Source organism: Lepus europaeus, chromosome 1, assembly GCF_033115175.1.
Source record: "Lepus europaeus isolate LE1 chromosome 1, mLepTim1.pri, whole genome shotgun sequence".
Taxonomy (NCBI): domain Eukaryota; kingdom Metazoa; phylum Chordata; class Mammalia; order Lagomorpha; family Leporidae; genus Lepus; species Lepus europaeus.
The window spans coordinates 62932454-62947466 of NC_084827.1; the positions used below are offsets into that span (position 1 = coordinate 62932454).

Here is a 15013-nt window from a genome sequence, read left to right on the forward strand (position 1 = left end):
AGACCAACACTTCCCTGGGACTTGGGGATGTCAGGGTGCCCGTGTCTGTGCTACACTGACTCTGCCTTCCCGTGGAGCGGCCCGGCTGGGGCTTGGCTGGCCCTGAGCCCTCTCCTGCAGGGGGCCCCAGGCACTGACACAGAAGGCTCAGAAATGCGAGTGAGAGAAGCTTCTTGAGTTGGTTTACTTTGGGGGGCTTCGGATGGATGGAAGAACCTGAGATGGAACCGCGTGCGGAGATGCAGCGCTCTGCGTGGGGGCTCCGGGGGCGGCTGGGACGGGCCCATCACCGACTCTGCAGGAGAATCAGCAGCAGCAGAGTCGCAGACGACAGCAGGACCAGGAAGACCCTGGGCCTGGGGACAGTGCCCTTGTTGGGATTCATGCTGCTCAGCGCAGGGGCCTTTTCCTCTGCCGGGGCCGTAGCAGGGTCAGCATTGGGTGTTTTTGCCTGGTTGTTCTTGATCCAGTCGTGGAAGTAGGAGATTCTGGAGAAGACGCTGGGGCCGATGGGCGGGAAGCACGGAGCGCTCCAGCTGGTCACCCCAATCAGGTACCAGGAGGAGTTCAAGAAGCAGACCAAGGGGCCCCCAGAGTCTCCCTGAGCAGAGAGTGCAGGGTTAGCGGGATGGAAGCAGCAAGCTGTGTGCATGGCTGTGGCTCTGCTCTACTAGGGCATGTGGGTCACAAGACGGCTCCACGTCTCTCTTTCTTCTATGCAGGCTGACATCAAAACCACTTGAGTGAGGACAACCCCCTGACCGCCACACAGAGGGCAGACCTGAGAGCCCCAACCCACGAAGCTCCTGCAAGCTGGCAGTTACCGACCTACGAGGACACACAGGGGAGCCCCGAGGAGCAGGAGGGCTGTCCTCCAGTCTCCCTACACTGCCCCCCCCCCCCCCCCCCACACACACAGGAAGAAGGCCCAGCTCTGAGGCCCAGCTGATTGCATACCCAGCCTTATAACCCGACCTGTGCCTTTGCTGGTGACCTAAAAGGGACTCCAGTGTTTTCCTCAACTCCCTATTTGAGCTTCTTTGGAAAGTGCCGGGCTGTTAGATGTGAGGAGGGCAAGGAGGTGCTGCTTGGGGGTGGGGGCTGGGTAGGCCCCCTGGAAGAGGTGTGGAACCACAGGTGTGGCTGGGCGGGAGGTGGGAAGGTGTCGGCCACTGTGGTGAAAGACTCCATCTCATGACAACAGTGGGGCCTGAGCAAGCACAAGGCAGCCATGTCTTAACACCACTGAGCACCTTTTGCCTTCAGGGAGTGACGTCCAGGTGGACAGCCAGCAGATGATATGTGAGACAGAGGCCCAAAGGGCACAGAAGTGCCCCAGAGAGGGTGCTGGACCTGCACCATCGGAGACCATCCCTGAGGGAGAAGTGGGCTTTTTTTTTGGCAGCCAGCAGAGGAATAGTGTACAGAGATCCGTAGCAGGGAGCCAGGGGACCTGACACAGATTCCGAAAGGGTGTGCAGGCACTGATGGGGCCGAGCCAGTGGCCAGCATGTGACTGCTGCAGAAGGGGTGGCAGTAGCTGGCAGGAAACAGTGAATGCTCAGGATGTGTGTGAGTTGTGGCATCTCTGAACCTTTCTGTAAGACACAAATGCAAGGCAAGTGAGAAAGAGGACCCAAAGCAAAAGATGCAGCAAAGAGCACACACAGTGCCTGTAGGGGGCGCTGTGTTCGGCCTGATGGAGCCAGGGAAGAACATAAAAAAGAAGGAAGAAAGATTGGAAGGCTGGCCGAGCTCTGCTGGCGGAGCAGATGGAGAACCAGGATTAGCGCAGAGTTGTGGGGAGCAGGGATAGTACATCTCTAAGCTGTGGCAAAGAGAGAGGAGCAGCAAGGGCCAAGGCGTAAGAAGGGAGAGGTGGATGCAGGAGGCTGCCTGGAGGAGGGGACACAGCTCCCAGGGAGGCCAAGTCCTGTCTAAGCTTGACCATGGCCTTGCTCACTTGCTCCCTGGGCCTGCATTTCTCCACCATGAGATGGAAAGATTACACAGAATGGGCTGGGGAGACGTCTGTGATACGTGTATCCAATAATGGGCTCACGTCCACAATCTATAATGAGCTCTTCAGATTCAGTATGGAAGACACACAGCCCCATGGTTTGAGACAGAATACTATGCATGGAAGCTTTTTCTGAAAAAGGTAATAAACACAAGTGCTTGTCCTCACGAGTCACCAGACAAAAGCAAACTGGAAACCACACCCCGTAGTGAAAACAAAAAATTGCAGATAACTTGAGTTGGGGGCAGTGGTGACACAGAACAACCCAAGCCTCACTCACTGAGGATGGGAGTACAAACTGGTAGGATCGAGTTAAGGAGATGCTTGGGTGATATATGAGAGATGAACAAGTGGACTTCTCCCAGTATGGGAGGTCTGAGCTGCCAGGGTGACTGTGATCCCAAAGGGAATGCATGGGCACTAACACACACCCACTAGGGTGTTCATGATGGTGCTACTTGCAGAGTGCTGGGCACGGGGCTTCAGAAGCCTAGGAAGGGCTGTTCGTGAGGGTGACTGAGAGGATGTGGGCATGAATGGGACCCTCAGATGCTGTGTTCAGGAGTATGTTAACCCCTGACATCCAGCACATAGAACACTTGGAAATTATGCTTTTCTGTGCATATGGCACGCTTTGACAACCTTTTCCTAAAGAAACAGACGGGGTGGGATGGATGGGTGTCCTCAAAGAGATTCTTGGCATCTGCCACCTCCCGTGGGGGTGGGCTCAGGCAGATGGCCACAGGGTCCAGAGAAGACCCAGAGGGAGGTGGTAAGGCCCAGGAGCAGAGGGTGGCCAAGCTTTGCCCCAGACCCCGAGCCAGCCCCACTTACTCGGCAGATGGACGGAGGATTGCGGAAGTCCGCAGCACATATCATCTCTTCATGTACGCGAGCAACTTCGGATGGGTCGATGTCTGGTGGTGGTATGAAAAAGGAGTCACACAAGTCATTTTCCATGATGAAGAGCTTAGCCTGCTGCAGCTGGAAGGGCCGTGGTAGGAATGCTGCGGGATAGGGGAGAGCACAGATGTGAGCAGCCAGAGAAGCCTCTCCCTATAACACCTCTTTCTCCTCTTGACATCAGCTTCTGCCTCTGCCACCTGCTTTGCTCTGTGACATCTGCTTCTCCCTGATACCTACTTCTCTCTGGGACACCTACTTCTCCCTCTGGCACCTGCCTGCCAGTGGAAGGCACCCACTCCAGCACACAGGACTGTCTACTCTGAGTCCGGGTCAGGGACATGGATGCTGGGCCACCTGCGCTGGCTGGAGCAGAGGCAGAGCTGACAGGTGCCAGGTGGGCTGGGTAGCATGACAGACATGACTGCCCTGCCTAGGAACAAGTGATCTGTGGACACTGCGATTCTGTTTCCAGAGGCCACTCCCAATCTGGCCTGGGTCCCCTGGTGGAGCACAGTGTCACAGCGATGGCTCACACCTGTGTGGCACTGGCTGTGTGCGAGTTTCACAGGGCTGTTGTGTGGGGCAGACCCCAGCCCTGGGTGCAGGTCGACAGCCTTGGCCGGGGGAGGGCATGCACAAGGAAGGGCAGGCCCAGTGTCTCCTTGCTATCAGCTGCTCCCTGCCCTGGTGGCTTCCCTGCCTATGACTTCCCTGGGAGCCCCAGCTCCTGCAGTGTGCTGTGCCTTGGAGAATCCTTGTCCTGTTGGTGGTTCTTGGTGAGGGGCCCTCTCGTGTTGGTGTCTTTGGAAATGTTGAAGGACCAGCTGTTCTAGTGACTGGGCAGTGTGACCAACACTGGGTGTCTGACTCTGGCCTACAAATCAAAGAAATTCCTGCCTTGAAATTATTCACTAGAATCTTCTACCACATCAAGACTGTCCTGGTCATGCCACTGTTGCATCCTACTCTGGAGTCATTCACCAGTATATTTTACTCCATCACCAGCATTCACCCCTGTGTGAAAATCTTCGCCTAACATTTCTTTCTCTCCATAGAGAGGGTCTCTGACTCCCGCAGATGCCAACTCTACACACTGTATCCTGTGGTGCATTATACAAGTGCCTTGTATACAGTGGTGCAGTGTTGGCAGAGCCTGTACCATACTCCCCAGTCGTCTGTTTCATCTCCAAGCTTCTTATACCTAAGCGACAGTACCACTGCTCTGCAAACAGTCATTATATTGCACTGTTAATGGAGTAATGAGGGGTCTGTGCAGAACCCACAATGTGCAGAGCCCTGGAATCTTGAATATCTCAGAGCCCACCTTCCTGATTTTGGGAGCTGGATATGGCACGGACTTTCTGGTCCCTGGGCTGAAGGTCTCATGGGGTTTGAGGAGGACTGGGAGGGTCCACAGTGACGGCCCTCCCCCTGTCCCTCAGTGCCTACCCTGAGCTGCTCACCATCCTCCGTGAGCATCCCCCAGCCACTGATCCAGCAGGCGGTATCAACGTAGAGCGATAAGTTGGCCTTCGGGACGCAGGCGGGGAGCACGTGAGAGTTGAACTCCACCTGCAAGTGCAGTTGTAATAGGGCAATGTCGCTCCCAAAGCGGTGAAACTTATCGTAGTTCTCGTGGACAAAGAGCTTGTTCACGGTCATCTGCCGGCTGAAGCTGGTGGGATTACTCAGCTGGTTGTACCCTAGCAGGATGCGGTAGTCCCCTGGGGTTTTGGACCTGTTGAAAGAGTGCCCTTCTGAGTTCTGGGCTGGCATCTGCACCCTCGCTGCCCTCCCTACTACCAGTTAGAGCACAGTCCCATCCCAGGGGCTCAGTCTCCTCCCCCCCTCGGATGGGACAGCCCAGGATGTCTGTCCAGGGAGGGACACTTTCTCCATGCTGCCTCTCCCAGCGAGCCCCAGATCTAAGCCACAGCCATTCTTGTTGCCAGAAAGAGACCTCTGGGGGTGTCCAACTGCACCCTTAATCTTGGAGGGGCAGAGCCTCGGCTTGCTCCCAGCTCTGTGCAGCCCCTAAAGCCCCCCAGAGGCCAGCATGCTGCTTCCCCCACTTCCCAGGTCCTCTCTCCCCAGCTGCTCCAAAGGCTGCCCCCACCTGGGGCCAGGCACCCCACAGGTGTTTGTGGGGCAGATGGAGAGGTGCTTCTCTTTGTTCCTGGGCCCTGAGCCACTGCTGGTGCGGCACCCCCACTCAGACTCCACATGGCCAAATCCTGTTCCCCCAGTGTCTTTCTGGCTTTAAGCCCTGGCTCTGATTGGACTCCTGGCCTCTCCCAGATCACCAAGATGGAGAGGCTTCGGCCTTGCTTTCCTGGTTGGACGAGAAGCTTCAGATGGGTCTGGTATCTCTACACCCCGCCCCCTCCCCCACTGTCGGCCTTACATGGGGCCTGGCACGGGTGGGTGCTGAATCAATGAACGGAACCAACATGGTGTCCAAAAGCCAGCTGTGCCCAGTGTTCTGGCTTCCAGTGTTGGAAGCTGATGTGTTTTCCACTCTGGGTACGGAGTGAATCCAGGGCACATGTGAGAAGTGAACCAGTCCAGCCAGGACATCCCCAGGACAGAGCCCATTGGCTTCACCCCTCACTCGGGCAGCAGCACAGACCAGGACATCAGCTAGCAGCACAATATCCCAGAGAAAACCAGCGAGGACAAGGCCACGGCCCCTGCCACCCCTTGCTTCCTGCCCCCTGGTGCTTCTCTCTCTCCTGCCACCCTTCCAGCAGCGGCTGGTCCCAAGGAGGGGATACACACATTTGGAAGCAGTGAGCAGCGGAGACTACCCAGTTGCTGGCGATGAGGGCAGCTCCACAGACGTGCTGGCCTTTAAAAAGTAGACTGGCCTGCCATGGCCACCGTTCTGGTTCTGCCTTCTGACCACCAAAGATCTTCCCGGTTTTGCCAGTCTTCCCGCATACTGTGGGGACAATGCCAGCCCTGAGGTCCCTGTGTCTGAGACGCTAGCCCTTGTTGTCCCCAGATGTCTCCATCGCAGCACTCGGGGGCTCCCCCACCCCAGCCCGTGGGCTCTCTTCCCAGGTGGGGAACATACAAGGCTCAGGCTGAAATGACACGGCCCATGTGACAATGCACCGCCTGGGTGGCCGGGTGGCAGGGTGCACAGCAGCCCAAGGCCACCTCTCAGGGGCAATGGCCCCACCGTGCAGAAGTCCACCCCAGGGGAGGCGTGGAGTCAGGGTTTTCTGTGCCTTTACCTCCCTGCAGGGGCACAGCCCTGGGTGCACGGCAGGAATTGAAGGGAGGACGGAAGTGGGATTACTGCGTGCCCTCAGCCAGTTGGAGTTCTAGTGAGACTGAAGGCGGAGGCAGCCACCCTCCCTGGTGGGTCCCCATTGCCATGAGGAGGAGATGAGGTTCCCATGGGCGGGTGCAGAAATAACTTCAGCCTTTGGCAGGGTTTTCAGACTCAACTGGAAGGGCACTCAGGAGCTTTAGAGGTGGGGTTGGGGTTAAGGCTGAGGAGGTTGGGGCAAAGTCAGCCAGCTTTCTAATCACCTACTTCCCAGTGCGGCTAGAGCCTCACGTGGCATGGCTGGGCTCATGCTGGTTGATATTGTAGGGTGGAGGAGGAGAGGAGCGACAGAGGCAGGTGTCCCTGGCCTCCCTGTCTGTCCATGGCAGCCACAGCCCCTGTACACTCACCGTCATCCAAGTTCTGGCTGTTCCGATTGGACGGGGTGACCTGGGCGCGCAGCGGTGGGAAGCGCAGCCAGAGCAGGAGCGCGGCCAGTGCGCAGGCTCCTTGCCAGCCTAGCCCTGAGCGCTCCCTCCTGGTGGCCCCCATCCCGCCCCTCTGTTTCTGCTTCTGCTTCCCCGAGGGAGCGGACGGTGTGCACGCGACCAACCGTGGGCCGCGGGGAAACCGCTTCCATCGGTGGTTGGTCTGAGGGCTCCAGGACCTCGCGGGCCATGGGAGCAGTCACTACCGGGAGCCCCCATGCTGTGTGGTCCTCTGGGGAACCCGCCTCTGTTGGTCGATGGTTGTTCAAATCCCCGGAGGAGCGGGAGCAGGTCCCCAGCCTTGGTGCGGCAGGTGTGCGTGGAGACCTCGCCCAGCGGGCGGTAGTTCCGTGGGGAGCTCCCAGGCGATGGCGACTACGGCAGGGCCTCGCAGGCCCCGGTTGGGGAGGCTGTGGCGGATGCCTGGGTGTGTACAGTCCTGGTCAGCAGATACTTGTGTAATATCTCGTCCTTTCAATGTAGTTTCCTCATCCACACGCTCACCTGCACCTGACAGCTGGCGTGCTTAGACGAGGCTCATGTACGGTAGCATCAGGCCCTGCTCTCGCCTTCGCAGGCCGTGCAGCCTCCCCCACTCCTGGGAGGGCGAGTTCCCTTGCTCATGAGTCCCTCCCACTCTCAGAGGACGGGCGCTAACAATGGCTGGGCCGCTAGGAGTGGTTTGGAATTCTGTCCATCTCAGCTCAGCCTCCAGTGATTCACGGCTTTCCCAGGTCCAAAATGCGTGCACCACGTCCCCATTTTCCAGAATCCCACCCCGTGGTAGTGGTCCCTCGCCGTTCCAAACCCTGCTGTCTAAACCCGGATGCGGTGAGTTTTCTTCTCCAGACGTGCAATCCTGCACTGAGTCAGGTGTGGATGAGATTCCTGGCTGAGAGCCCTCCGTGTGGGTGTGAAAGTAAAGTGACTTCGTCCCCAGCATCTTAGCGTTCCATGTGGGACAAGCAGAGGGGAAGAGGTGCAGACATTCAAAGAAAGGGAGGGGGAAAGGAAAAAGAAGTTACTGCCCCAAAGCCATATTGTATATCCTGCTTGGCAAACTTCATTAGCTTTTTTTTTTAAAAAAAAATAATTTATTTGAAAGTCAGAGTTACACAGAGAGAAGGAGAGGCAGAGAGAGAGAGAGAGAGAGAGAGAGAGAGAGAGAGAGAGGTCTTCTATCTGCTTGGTTAGCTTTTTTTTTTTTTTTTTTTTATGAAAGAGAGAGATATCTTCTTCCATCTGCTGGTTCACTTCCCAGATGGCCACAATGGCCAGGGCTGTGCCATGTGCCAGGAGCTTCTTCCAGGTCTCCCATATGGGTGGAGGGGCCCAAGGACTTGGACCACCTTCTACTGCTTTCCCAGGCTGTCGGAGGCCACCTGACAAACCACACGGAGACGCAGCACTCAGTCAATTCATTACCACGTTTATTGCCTCATCGTGTTCCAGGCCAAGGTAGGGGGCCCGGGGATGAGGGACTGGAGGCTGTCTCCCTAGGGAAACTCTTCAACCTCCAGCCACGAGCACCAAGAAACACAAGGATATATATACCCCAGGCCCCATACAGATAACATTCATTGTGTGCAATCATGCATAGCACAGGAACGAAACAAGTTTACATGGTAGCAAAGATCAGGGTACAAGCTCTGCTGATAGAGCAAAGAACATCATACACCTTCATCAGAAGTCACATCCTGCCTGCAGGAATGTGTCTTATGCCTTCAGAACAATAAGCATAGGAAACAGGATTAGATAAGGGACAGCCTCAGCCTGCTGCATCTCATGTCCGGCCAGGGCCACTAGCCCCGACACCAGGCCATAGCAGAGAGCTGGATTGGAAGTGGAGCAGCTGGGACTCAAACCAATGCCCATAAGGGATGCCGGCACTGTAGGTTTCACCTGCTAGGCCACAGTTCTGGCCCCCTTCATTAGTTTTAATGCCTGTGAAAGAAAGAAGTCCCTGTGAGCCTCAGCTCCACCCCTAGGATTCCTGGCCAGCCTTCCTGTCTATGGAAAGTTGCACCTGTTCACACCTGAGCCACTCTGGCAAATTGCTTTCTGCAGGTAGACTTTTGGACATCTAAGTTCTTGATCTACTTTCTGTGTCTGTCAGTATGAGCTGGAAATGTTTTGCGTGCTGGAAATGTCTCAAGGACCTTGAGGTTCCTGTGTGGATTTCCCAGGTTCCATTCATTAGAGGAAATCCCATCACAGATCTTTGGGAGAGATCCTTTCCCTGCTGTGGCCTCTCACCGACAGTTGTCCCCTGAAACTCTTGTGAGGACATGAAAGCTCTTGAGGCTGGGGCTGACTACTTCTTGGTCTTTCCAGTGGCCTTAACCGTAGCTGTAGGGTCTCACACTCAGCCTGTTTACCCCAGGGCTTTGGCGGCCGTCTCTGACTTTAGCATCATTTGGCCTCTGGAGAGGATGAGAACTTCCAGAATCAGCAGTCTTTTGCTCCTTTGTGTGTAACAGCAGCCCTTCCCTCCATGGAGCTCACTCCTTCTCACATTTTGCTTTAGGCAGCAAGAAAAAACCAGGGAGCACCTTCAACACTTTGCACAGAATCCTCTTCAGCCACACATGCAAATGTGTCGCTGATAGTTTGCATGCACAGCTGTGGTGCAGGATTTCTCCCAGGCCCTGCTTTCCTGTATGAACAGTAACGTGGTCCCCACTTCCTTCTGAGTCCTCTGTAATAGCAGCCTCAGGGTCCAGATCCCTATAACAGGCTGCCCAAGAAAACCGAATCTTCCTCTAAGATGACGTACAGTTCTTCCTGATGTCTCTCAAAATTCTCCCACCTTCCACCCAAGGTCCTGTTCCAAAGCCCCAGGTCCATTTTTGGATATTTGTTATGGCAGTACCTCATCTCTGGAATCCAAGTTTCTATTCATTTTGTGGAATTATATTTATTAGCACACAGTATTCGTGAGTGAGAAATCTGCATGGCTCGGTGGGTTGCCTGTTGACGCTCTCATGCTCTCTCGAGGCTCTGGGAAAGAATTTCTTCCTAAGTGCATTTAGGTCATTGACAAAATTTGGTTGCTTGTAGTGATATGACTGAGGTGCCTGTTTGCCTGTTGGGTTCCACTCTCAGCTGACTGACTTTGCCAGTCTTCTCACTCTGTCGCAGTTCACTCCTGTGGAGCTGGCAATAGGATCTGCTGCATCAGGCTTTGAATCTCCTTCCCAGATCCAAAGTGTGTACACCACATCCCAGTTTCCTAGAATCCTACCCCGTGGTAGTGGTCCCTCACCATTCTAAACCCAGATGTGGTGAGTTCTCTTCTCCAGGTGTGCAGTTCCAGTCTCTCAGTGCTCTGAGTCAGGTGTGGATGAGATTCCTGGCTGTGAGCACAGTTCTGCCCTCTGGATAGGAAAGTAAAGTGAATTCGGGCTGCAGCATCTTAGCTAGATTCTTGTAGATCCTCATATAAAGGACTCATATGATTGAGTCATGCTTGCTAAAGATAATCATCCTCTCTTCTTTCCTTTTTTAATCACCTCCTTTTCTTTTTAAATTTATTTATTTGAAAGTCAGAGTTAACACACAGAGAGAAGGAGAGGCAGAGTCAGAAAGAGGTCCTCCATCTGCTGGTTCACTCCCCAGTTGGCCACAATGGCTGGAACTGCGCTGATCTGAAGCCAGGAGCCAGGAGCTTCTTCTGGGTCTCCCACATGGATGCAGGGGTCCAAGGACTTGGGCCACCTTCTACTGCCTTCCCAGGCCATAATAGAGGGCTGGAGTAGCCGGGACTCGAACTGGGGCTCATATGGGATGCCGGCACTGCAGGCAGTGGCTTTACCTGCTATACCACAGTGCTGGCCCCAAATCACCCTTTCTTAAACCATTCTCTCTCTCTCTCTGTCTCTCTCATACATATACATAGACCCACACATCTTGATTTTGGGGGAGGGGAGAGAGAGAGAGCAAGAGAAGACAGCACTCCCGTAAGCTTGTTAACTCCTCAAGTGCCTGCAATGGCCAGGGTTAGGTCTAGAACAAAGCCAGGAGTCTGGAATCCAATCCAGACCTTCCACCTGGGTGTCAGGGACCCAGTGTCTTTAGCCATCACTACTGCCTCCCAGAGTCCAACATGGGATGAGGGTGTCTTCACCAGTAGGCTAAGCACCTGCCACTGATCTGCCTTTCATGAGGTGCCAGCCAACTACATCTAGTGAAGACAGCAACAGCCCATCATGTCCACAGTCCCGCCCGTCCTCAGGGGAGGGATGATGTGAGCTGTGGCTCACCGAGGACTGTGCCTTGTGCAGTCTCCGGTGGTTCAGATGCTGTGAGTGCATCCCGCTTCTGGCAGAAGCAGCAGAAAAGTGAGTTGACAATCTTAGTGTGCTGTGAAGGGACCCAGAAGGACCTGACATGCAAGATCTTCAAGGTGAAATGTGGAACACTGCGTGTTCTTCTTGCATTATCTGTATCTGTCTCTTTCAAAATTACTTGGTCTTTTTATATGAAATGACTTTTTTCTTTTTCTACTTTTTCTTGCCATTTCCTGTTTCATTTTTTAATTTTAAAAAAGATTTATTTATTTGAAACTCGCGGGGGGAGAGATCTTCCATTTGCTAGTTCACTCCCTAAATGGCCACAGTGACCATGGCTGGGCCAGACTGAGACTGTGGAAGAACTCCGTGTGGGTCTCCCACACGGGTGGCAGGGGTCCTAGCACTTGGACCATCTTCTGTTGCTTTCCCAGGTGTAGTAGCAGGGAGTTAGGTGGGAGGTGGAACAGCCAGGACCTGAACTAATGTTCATTTTGAAATGACACCTGACTAACAAGAGAGACTCTATTTTAGAGCGCCCGAGGCTCCATTTTGAGACAGCACACCCCACCAATGTGAGACTGTGGTCTGAAACTAGCTATAGTCTAAAACTAGGACAATAACAGTACACTGCATCCTGCTTGGCAGAACATAGAAACCCCCTAGCATGCGCGCTCAAGCTTAAAAGAGATAGGCTGCATCTGGATTAAAGTGAAGATTGTGATTTGTCTGTGTCCCACATAAGATAATGTCAAAATTATAATTGGTATTGTCAAGACTGTAATTACTATTAGTTTTTCATAGGCCTTAGGTCAACTTGACTCCAGTAACCATGTATCCCCCCCATCCTAGCAACCATGCATCCCTCGCTTCCCTCATCCTAGCAACTATGTATGCCCCCTCCCCTCTTTGTGGTTTTTGCTTTTATAAACCCTGCTGCTTTGAGCTTCAAGGTTGAGAGTTTCTTAGGGAATGAGCCCGCTCTCCACACTGGCAATAAAGGACCATCAAATTTTTAAAAAAGATTAATTTATTTTAATTTATTTTTTGATTTATTTACTTATTTGAAAGTCAGAGTTACACAGAGAGAGAAGGAGATGCAGAGAGAGAGAGAGAGAGAGAGAGAGAGAGAGAGAGAGAAAGTCTTCCATCCGCTGGTTCACTCCCCAGTTGGCTGCAACGGCTGGAGTTGTGCTGATCCGAAGTCAGGAATCACGAGCTTCTTCCTGGTCTCCCACGTGAGTGCAGAGGCCCAAGGACTTGGGCCATCTTCTACTGCTTTTCCAGGCCATAGCAGAGAGCTAGATTGGAAGTGGAGCAGCCAGGACCTGAACTGGCACCCATATGGGATGCCGGCACTGTCTCGAACAGGCACCCATGTGGGATGGCCACAGCGCTGGCCCCAGGACCATCAAATTTTATCAATGTGTGGTGCTCCTCTGTTGGCACTCGCTCAGGTACAAAAATATGGGATACAGACATACATCCCACTACACCACAATGACAACCCTTAATGTTTCCTTAACTTTAAAAGGAAACCTTCCCGATATAAGGGCTCATATTTGTAGTGCTACAGAGATTTGTAGGAATGAAGTTCTAAAATTTTCTGTACACGTCATCATATGAGCCAGTTTTCCACAGCTGATGGAGGAGAGGGTCATTTAGCTCACAGTGTTGGAGGTTGAAGGTCCGAACGAATTGCATGCTGTAGGCTGCGCTGAGGACCCCATGGTCAGTGGCAGCAGGTGTTGGGAGAGAGAAACACATGGCAAATCAGGAAGAGAGAAAGAATGAGAGAGTTGTAGAATGAGAGTGAGAGAGGGAGACAGAAAGAGGGAGAGAGACACACTGTGCCCACCTCCCATGACCTGAGCACCTCCCACCCCATGCCACCTGCTAAAGCGTCCATCAACTCCTGGCAGCAACCCCTGGGATGAAGTCTTTAACACACAGGCTTTTGGGAGACATTCAACATCCAACATCACAGCAGTGCTTTAGTCCTAAACCAGCTGATAGTTATTATGAACTGTAGCCAGAATATCAGTTAACGCATTTTAAAGGAGGACCTAAAAACACTGTTCTGAATCCATTTGAAATAATGGATGCATGCTATAAAAATCACAACAAGGACTAATTGTGCACGGTTACCATGCAAACGCTTAAGCTTCAGACAACATCCGATTTGTATGAAACTGGCTCACCTGCTGTCTTCTTTTTTGTTAGGAGCCAGAGCCCAAGAAGAGATCAAGGCTATGAGAAACCATCAGCAGTCGATCATGGGCCCCCTCATTCTCTCTCACGAGGAAGAGAACCACGTCCTCTGTGTGCAGTCAGATATCCTCGCTACTCACAGGGCACACCCGCTGTGCACACATCCAGGGCTCCCTCCTGCCCCACCCCTGGCTGCTCAGCCCACTGCTCTGGTGCTTTGCCTTTTGTATGTGTCCCTGTCTGTGTTCCCTGTGTCTGTGTTCTCACTCCCCAGTACTGAGTTGGAAGTCTACACATTGCAGTAATGCGATGCTACCTCACCTAATTCCACGTGCCCCTCCGTGGGCGGTGTCTGCACACTCTCTCCGTGAGCTTCTCCCTGAGGGCCTCTCTGGAGTGAGTTTCCAGAAATGGCTTTTTTCACTGTAAGGGTCACTGTGATTTTTAAAAAAAGATTTATTTTTATTTATTTGAAAGAGAGAGAGAGAGAGAAGTAGAGAGGTAGAGAGAGAGAAAGAGAGACAGAGAGAGAGAGACAGAGAGAGAGACAGAGAGAGAGACAGAGAATCTTTCATCTGCTGGTTCATCCCTCAATTGGCTGCAACAGCCTGAGCTGCGCCAATCCAAAGCCAGAAGCCAGGAGCTTCCTCCGGGTCTCCCATGTGGGTGCAGGGGCCCAAGGACTTGGCCCATCTTCTACTTCTTTCCGAGGCCATAGCAGAGAGCTGGATTGGAAGTAGAGCAGCCAGGACTTTAACCTGCTATGCCATAGTGCCAGCCCCTCACTCTGATTTCTATATGCAGTCTTTGACAGCTAATTAAGCTGCACAACTCTTTGGGTCTATTACTTTGGGCAGCCACTTCAGCAGCCCATCTACCCACTTGCATCCACCTTCCTTTGGTGGCTTCCCTTGATTCCTTTTCTTTTCACACATGTGTGAAACTCCTTCTGTATCCCAGATTGAAAGATGCTCAGCACTGTACATAGCAGCATTTTCTCTTAGTCTGACAGCTGAAAGGTTTTTTTTTTTCCATTATTTATTCCAGAGGTGGAGTTGGGGGGTAGGGGCCTTTGATCTGCTAGTTCCTTTCTAAATGCCTGCAGCTACCAAGCCTGTACCCTAGACCAGTGTTAGGCACTGAGAAGTCATTTCAGGTCTCCCAAATGGGTGGCAGGTCACCAGTCCCATAAACTGTCTCCTGCTGTTTCCCAGGGTCTGCCTTGGCAGGAAGCTGGAATTGGGAGCCGGAGCCAAGACTGTAACCCAGGCAGTCTGAAGTGGGATGCGATATGCACACTCCTCAAGCTGGTGTTCTTCATGGCATGAAAGAATTTGTAGGGGTGGGTGGATGGGTACGTATTTCTCTACTCCCAAAGAAATGATAGAGTTAAGTGTAACTAAATAAGCCCTAAACATGATGGCAGAGAAAGTGTCTTCCTTTTGCAAAATTTGTAGCAGTGTCAAAGGGCACAGTGGAAGTTCATCTACAGGGAACTACAATCTCCATCAGTTACAAAAAGGATATTAATGAAATCAACAGCAAAACACAGAGAAACTGGGGATGATGGAGTAGAGAACAACTCTCCAGGCCACCATGAAGGCAAAGGGAGGTGAGAGGCCTATCCACTGTAAACTATAGAGCCTTGCAAAAAAATTCAACAAGACACAGATGAAGGAAAGACATCCATAGCCTTGGAGTGAAGACAGTGTTGTTCAGATGTCAATAAGACCTAATCTGTCCTGCAGATTCAGTGCAAACCATATAGTTATCTTCATGGTGCTTCTTGTAGAAGTAGAAAAATCAACCCTTATATTTGCAT

At 52.8% G+C, this 15013-nt stretch overlaps 1 protein-coding gene across 1 annotated transcript; it reads right to left on the minus strand.

Moving 5' to 3' along the window:
• Nucleotides 1-286: 286 nt before the first annotated feature.
• LOC133762780 (serine protease 40-like) lies at nt 287-6755 on the minus strand. The gene is made up of 5 exons (XM_062195705.1): nt 6614-6755; nt 5705-5867; nt 4390-4664; nt 2855-3027; nt 287-601 (listed from the first exon to the last, which is right to left on the minus strand). The coding sequence occupies exons 1-5, from the start codon at nt 6753-6755 to the stop codon at nt 287-289; spliced, it is 1068 nt and encodes a 355-aa protein (XP_062051689.1).
• Nucleotides 6756-15013: the final 8258 nt, after the last annotated feature.